Source organism: Nannospalax galili, unplaced genomic scaffold (assembly GCF_000622305.1).
Source record: "Nannospalax galili isolate Female #2095 unplaced genomic scaffold, S.galili_v1.0 scaffold135, whole genome shotgun sequence".
Classification (NCBI taxonomy): domain Eukaryota; kingdom Metazoa; phylum Chordata; class Mammalia; order Rodentia; family Spalacidae; genus Nannospalax; species Nannospalax galili.
The window spans coordinates 3712773-3720581 of record NW_008338998.1 but is presented as its reverse complement, the minus strand read 5'-3'; the positions used below and the strand labels follow the sequence as shown (position 1 = coordinate 3720581).

General features: G+C 39.4%; 1 protein-coding gene across 4 annotated transcripts in view; it reads left to right on the top strand.

Annotated features, from left to right (window-relative positions):
• The window catches only part of Herc2 (HECT and RLD domain containing E3 ubiquitin protein ligase 2), a 209536-nt gene that overhangs the window by 40259 nt on the left and 161468 nt on the right, over nt 1-7809 (top strand). For all 4 annotated transcript variants that reach the window (XM_029563803.1, XM_008833640.3, XM_029563802.1 and 1 more), the window contains exon 5: nt 3655-3874. In XM_029563803.1, the coding sequence (XP_029419663.1) occupies nt 3655-3874 (220 nt within the window). The remainder of the gene's footprint in view (nt 1-3654; nt 3875-7809) is intronic.

Here is a 7809-nt window from a genome sequence, read left to right as displayed (position 1 = left end):
TAGTTTTTAATCTGTGGTTAGTTACCAGATAACTAATAGTTAACTATTAGTTAACTAGTAATAACTAATAGTTCCCAGGTCATAGTGTTGTAGGGTCAGCAGACTGGGTGAGGCAATGTGCTGATGTTTTTGTCTAGCACTCTAGAAATTTGGTATGTGTCTTAGATTTTCAGTCTTTTTATTTTGATTAAACTCTTTAGAAGTTACCCGTTTAATCAGTTTTTTTTCAGAGTTGTTTTCATTGTTTTTATCCTATTTTTTTCCCAGTGATTTCTGATTTAAACTTCTTTTGTTGTTTTTGTTGAGACAAGCTCTCACTATGCAGCCCTAGCTGGTCTGGAAGTTGCTATTGTAGACCAGGCTGACCTTGAACTCAGAAATCCACCTGCCTCTGCCTCCTGAGTGCTGGAATTAAAGGCATGGGCTACCATGTCTGGTGCCTGGTTAGTTTCTGATTTAATCTTGATTTCTTTGTTCCTGCTTGCTCTTTGCTCTGTGTTCTTCTGTCTCCTGGATTTGCAAAATGTTCAGTTAATTAATTTAGATATGTATCAGTTTGCATATGCCATTGTGTGTGTGTGTGTGTGTGTGTGTGTGTGTAAGTCAGAGGACAACTTGTGGGAGTCAGTTCTCTCCTACCATAGGGATTGTAGGGATTGAACTCAGGTTTTCATGCTTGGCAGCAAGTGCCTTTATCTACTAAGCCATCTCACTGGCCCCTCTTTTGTTTTCTTAGGGTAGAGGCTTAGGTTATTGATGTTAAATCTTTCATTTTTCTGGTATTTGTTTGCCTCCCCTCAGCATTGTTCACATCTCATCAATTTGGAAACCTGTTTTCATTTCGGTCTTTATTCAGTTGAAATTGGTTTTTAATGTACCCTGTTTTTTCTTTTGAAATGTGTAACTTAATTTCCAAATACTAGGAAATTTTCATGTACTTCTTCTTAGTGACTACTAATTTAGTTTTGCTCTGCTAATAAACATTCTCTGTGATTTTAGTCCTTTTAAATTTATTGAGCCTTGTATTATAGCTCAGGGTATAGTTTGTCCTGTTAAAAGTTTCCTATGTACTTGGGAACAAACAGTATGTATTGCTGCTCTATCAGTCTTTTAACAGAGTTTGTTGTGTTTTGTAGTTCTGAGGATGAACTCAGGGTCTTACATGTTTGTTAGGCAAACCCTTTCACTGAATTACAACCCAAGCCCTGTTCCATGAGTATCTTTTAAAATAATTCATTTTTTTAAAAAACTTTTTTTTTTTTGTCTTTTTGAGACAGAGTCTCCCCATAGCCCAGCTGTCCCAGAACTCACTAGTAGACCAGCATGGCCTTGAACTCACAGAGATCTGTCTTTTTCTTAGAAACTATTTTTTATGGGGCTAGAAGGATGGCTCACTGGTGAAAAACACTGGTGAAAAAGCTGGTTCGATTCCCAGCTCTCACATGGTGACTAACAATTGTCCGAAACTCCAGTTCATAACTCTAGGATCTGACACCCTCTGGCCTCTGCAGGTATTGCACACATGTGGTACACTTATGTACATGTAGGCAAAACACTCATACATATACAATAAAAATAATAAGCATATTAAAAATTATATTTTTTATATATGTGAGTGTTTACCTGTGTAGATGTGCTTTAGTGCCCATGGAGGCCAGAAAAGAGTTGTCCGATCCCCTGTAACTGTAGTGACAGGTAGTTGTAAGACTCCTGATGTGGGTGCTGGAAACCAAAAATCCAGTCCTTTGCAAGAGCAGCAAGTGCTTTTAACCATTGAGCCATCTCTTCAGCCTGCTCAGTGAATCTTACTAGGTCAAGTTAGTTGACATTATTGTTCAAATGTTCTTGATTTGAAGTACCTTTCTTCTTTTTTTAAAATGTTTAATGATTTTACTCGTACTTCAGACTGACATGGATTGGAGTGCTCCACCATCTTGGGCTACTTCCCAGTTTGAAGGATGATAATAAGGTGTTAGATATCATTATGACATTAAAAAATTTTTTATTTTATGTGTATGTGTGTCTTGCTTGCATGTATGCATCATGTGAGTACAATGCCTGTGGATGCCAGAAGAGGGCATTGGATTCCCTAGAACTGGAGTTACAGATGGTTGTTAGCCACCATGTTGGTGCTGGGAACCAAACCTGGGTCCTCTGCAAGAGCAGCCCCTGCTCTTAACTGCTGAGCCATCTGTCCAGCCTCTCATGACATTTTTGAACAAATTGTACTTTAGTGTTCTTCTGCCCCTCACTTTCACCCACAGCCTCCTCAGTCTCTTTGTCTTTCATGAACCTTGTGTCCTTTTGCCTACCTTCCATCCTTCCTCATCACCTATTATTGCCCTCTCTTTGTCTCCTTTCTAGTGTTTTAGGCTTTATCCACATGTATGCATGTTTATATGTATGCACCATAGTCTAGGATCCGTATAGAAATGACAACTGCAGTTTTTGTCTTTTTGAGTTTGAGTTATATCACTTAATATTATACTTTTTAGATCCATCTATTTTCCTTCCAATTTCATGATTTCATTTATCTTACAGCTGAATAAAATTTCATTGTGTTTATGTTGATGGATATTGATAGGCTTTTCTGCATACTTGTTCTGTACCTTATTGGGAGAGGAGTTGAGGTAACATAGAGGATTTTATTAGCACTTCAGACTGACATGGGTTGGAGTCCTCCACCATCTTGGGCTACTTACCAGTTTGAAGGATGGTAATCAGGTGGCACAAACAAAAGCAGGGAGATGGGTGGAACAGTTTGGCAGTTTGCAATTTTTTTTTTTTTTTTTTGTCTTGGATGCCTGCTTTCTGGCCTGATGCAAGAGATGAGGGTTTTCATTTCTCACATGGTGCAGGCATGTAGGATGCACAATGTTTCTATTTTATAGATAGTTATAGACTATACACAACCTTTTACAGTTTCTGTTCCATAAATTTGTGGGTTTTAGATGTTTACCAAAAACAGTCCTGTACTAGTGATAGGCTTTAAAAGCACATTTTAGATTATGTTCTCTTCTCTTAGCAAATTCCTGTAGTTTATTGACACGAAGCCCATCTCCTCTACATTTCCCTGATGAGAGGTACACATGAGCATTCATACTTGCATGCATATGTACATAAACATATATATGCATGAACAGAAACATAAAAACAAGAGAACAACCTTGTTTTTACTTTGAATTGGAGTCGTAACACTGGTGGCTATGGTTTTTCTCTTTGTCCAGGAAGTGTGCTGCTAAGAAGTTAGATTTTTATGGCTTTGAGGATTTATTTATCTTTGTTGTGCTTTGAGCATGGTAAGCAAGTGCTCTACTACTTAGCTAGACTTCTAGCCCTGTAGTTTTGTTTTAGCAACTTTTACATGATAGCAGCTTATCTTGGTGACTAGATCTAGATCTGTCCATGTCATATGCTGTGTTCTCTGTGTGACTTTAGTCAATTTACTTAACTACTGTCTGCCTTACTTTCTTCATCCTCAGAATAAACATACAGAACTACCTCCTAATATGTACGGTGTTAAGAACTGTTTTGGGCAGGTCTTATGCGCTTAGGTGTTTCCTGTCATCATTACCTGGTTTCTCAGCATTGCCACCATCCATTCCTAAAATCTGGACAAGTCAGATGTTCTTTTCTTTCTTCCTTGCGTTCTAGATGTGAATGAACTGAAGGAATGTCTTTCTGTGCTGGTTAAAGAGCAGCAAGCTCTGGCTATCCAGTCAGCTATTACCACACTCTCAGCCTCCAGACTGAAGCAGAGACTGGTGATCCTAGAACGCTACTTCATTGCTTTGAACAGAACTGTTTTTCAGGAGAATGTCAAAGTTAAGTGGAAAACCAGCAGCATTTCTCTGCCTCCAATGGAGAAGAAAAGGTAATAACAAAATGAAAGAATCCTGTTGGGGACCCCTTTAAGTTCTGGCTCTTTTGTTTAGAAACATTTAAATAAAGTTGTCAGTATAGTCCCTTTACTCACTTTGTGAAATTTTATTCTTCTGTTCTGTTTGTATGGTTGGTATAATCTTGAGAGTGGAGTTGCCAATTTGCTCATGGAGTAATGGTCTGTGTTGCATTATTTTAAAGACTTTTTGTGTCAGTAACTGTAGAAGTCAGTCAAGGGTTTAGATCAGTTATAGTCTAAACTTGAAAATAGAATTTCAATTTTCTTCTTTTGTTATCATATAGGGAATAGAGCATATTTAGTGCCTAATTTGTTTAGATACTTCATTTCCCCCTCCTAATGTGATTTTCTTATTCTTTTATTATAAGAGGAATTCCTAGATATCCAGTTTTTATTTATTGACATTTAGTAATACACAAGTAAATTTTTTTCCCTGTGGTATTAACTAGTAATTACTACAGTATTTAAGGCTCATGTAAACATTTTTCCTCTGCATATATGAATATCTTAAAACTTGTCCACAGGAGGACAAATTGCCAAGTGGAACTTGTATTTATATGGTTAGGACTTGTTTCTTTGGTTGTGATAATGACTTTTACTCCCTGGAATACACATGGGAAGTGTGTAGAGGACACAGAAGGAAGTGTGGGAATAGTAGATGTATGTAGTCTTGTATGATTTCCCCTAAGATGCAGAAGGGGCTTGAATGCCCCGATGATTTTTCTATATGCCCTTTCCTTTGTGATGACATAAGCATCAATGGGATTAATTGGACTATCTCCTCAGCAAGTGGAGGAATTCCTAACATGGAAAGACTTTGTCCTGTGGAGTCTCCTATAGTTAGAAGAAGTAGTACAAAGTCCTTATGTTACCACTCAAGTTCATCTCATTCATAACAGTTTGAAAGATAAAAAAAATTTTATAGTGAGGACATTGCCTTTTGATTCGGTCTACTTGACTTGCTCAGGTTTCTTCAGTTTTGCACAGTCATTGTGTGTGTGTGTGTGTGTGTGTGTGTGTGTGTGTGTGTGCGTGCGTGTTTCTTTGCAATTAAAACTACATGTGTTGATTTGTGCAAGCCTGTGAACTACAGCTAGGATACTCAGGAAAATCTCTTTTTTTATAAGCACTAAATCCCAAACAGACAAAAAGCAGGCTGTGATGTGAATAAGTATTTCCTACATTGTGTGGGTTTAAGCTCTACAGCTCTTTCTCAAGGGACAAGGCTTCTTCCATGCACACCAACCTTTTCTCCCCTTCTCTGCCTTAACCCTTGGTGACTACTGATCTCTAGTTGTTTTAGTTTTTTGTTTATTTATTTTTATTTTATGAGTGTACTGCCCGCATGAATGTAAGTGCACCTGTGTCATGCAATGCCCAGGAGGTCTGAAGAGGGCATCAGAGCCCCTGGAATTAAGAGTTACGGCTGGTTGTTAGCCACTGAGGGTGCTGGAAACCAACCTGGGTCCTCTGCAAGAGCAACCAGAGCTCTTAACTGCTGAGCCATCTCTCTAGCTCCCTGATCTCTAGCACTTTGAGATTAGATTGTTTCCTTAGCATAATTCCCTAGAAATTCCTGATTGGTGGCATGTATCACTATTGGTGAGTAGTGATTTATGGTGTGAGTATATCCCAGTTTGGGGATATTATGCATAAAACCATGAATATTGTGTGTTGGTATTGTTGTGTGCATTCTTTTCATCTCTGTTTGATGAATGCCCAGAAGTACAGTTTTTGAGCCTTATATTTAGGCTTAAACATTAACATAAGAACATTAATGTAGGAAATTGTCACATTTTTTGCAGAGTCACTGCCCCATTTTATATTGTTAGGAGCTGGATATGAGTGCTTGCCACATTCCCATCAACATTTGATGTCACTTTGATTGTGACAGATGTTTGCTGGTAATCGTCTTAAGTATTAAGAGATTTATTTTCCTCATTTTCAATTTATTAGATAGTGGTGTATTATATTTTTTGGGAAGAAGCTATGAGTTGAATAGTTGATTGGTATGGTTGTGGATGGGTCCAAGTTGTTTCTATCTTTTCTTGAACATTTGTAAAGTAGATGATTGTTGAAGACTTAGTTGTTTTTACTCTGCCTTAGGGCCATAGGTTTTCCTTGGGGATAAGGTTCTAACCTTGTGAAGAGAACCAAGCTTCATGAATACACTGGATCACCTTTTTCCAAGGGCACATGTTGGTGGTGAACTTCCCAATTCTCCTGATCAGACCTTGCATAGATAACTCTGTTTTAAAGACTGTATTGTCATATTTATATTTCTCAGTCAGAAATACATTCCTGTGTTCTGGCATGTACTGCCTCCTCACAGGCAGCAGCAGCTAGCACATTTCTCCTCAGATCTTCTCCTGTGTGGTTGGATCCCTCACAGAGATATGCATGCAGCTTCCCAGAGGTCTTCACAGCTACACAGCTACACTGCTAATGTAACTTGACCTTGTATCTTGGTGACCTAATGCTCTATCATTACTAGTTTAATAACGTCCCCTCTGAAAATGATACATCTGGAATGGAAATACTACTGTGTATGTGAATATATGAAACACTATATAGTAAAATAAATAAAAGTAGCAGTAATTAAGTATATATATATATATGCTAGTTTTCTGTTACTGTGATAGATACACTGAGCAAAGCAACTTATAGCAAGAAGAGTTTATTTGAGCTTACGGTTCCAGGGGAATTACAGTCTGTCTGCAGGGAGGCATGGTGGCTGGAGGTGATTGGAGAAGGAGCAGAAAGCAGAGCACTTATATCTTCAAGCAGGCACAGGAAGCAGGAGAGGGACTCGAGATCCAGCAAGGCTTAAGAACTCTCTAAGCCCTCCCCCAGTGACATGCTTCCTTCCAGCGTGGCCATACCTTCTAAGACCTCCCAAAACAGTGCCACCAACTGGGGACAACAGGCTCAAATACTTGGCGTCTATGGGGATGTTCTCATTCAACCACTGCCGGTGCCAGCCGGCCAAAACGGACAGTACCTGAAAGGGGGAGTGAGGATTGAAAGAAAGGAAAGGAGACAGAAAAGATGCTTGCTTGGGAGGGCTCACAGTGAATACTACCAGCCTCGATTTATTTCCGTTCTGTCTTTTTATACAGAAGAACTCAATTAGTTACAATTGCTGTATTTCCCCACCTGTGTCTGAGGGTCAGGGAGTGGTCAGATCAAAGGCTTCTTGGATCCTTTTGTTTACCACTAATGCCTCAAGGTCAGGTATTGTGAGCCTCTCCAGAAAACTTCTTCCTCCTGAATGGGCAGGTTAAGTACTGGTTTACATGACACAAACTCAGTAAACGAGGCTGCTGCAGCTCAATGATTATGCGGCTCCCACATTTAATGGCTGTGCCAACTCTCTAGCCACACACAATGGATTTGATCATATTTACCAGCCAATCTCTCCAGATCCATCCCTCAATTTCCCCATGCCCTCCCATCTTTGTGGTTTATCTGCTTCGCTTTTTAAAAAATAAGTCATGGAGTCCAATTTGTGCTCCCCATATATTCATGGCTGTGGAGCTGTCCACTGTATCATGGTCAATCTACAAGGGACTGCACTAAAAGAACATTGCCTCTCCCTCCCCGAGAAGTCATCAACTGTCAGTACTTCCTCAGGGGTAGGGACTTGAGTCCTCCCTCTGCCATGCTAGAATGCTGTCTTTAGAGTATGTGGATCGGGACTGTAGAGATGGCTCAGCAGTTAACTGACTGCTCTTGCAAGGGACCCGGGTTCAATTCAAAGCACCCACATGGTGGCTATGAACCATCCTTAACTCCAGTTCCAGGGGAATCTGAAGCCCTCTCTGACCTCATGGCATTGCTTGACACGGGTGCACTCACATATATGCAGGCAATACACTCATACACATAAAATAAAAATAAATAAATAA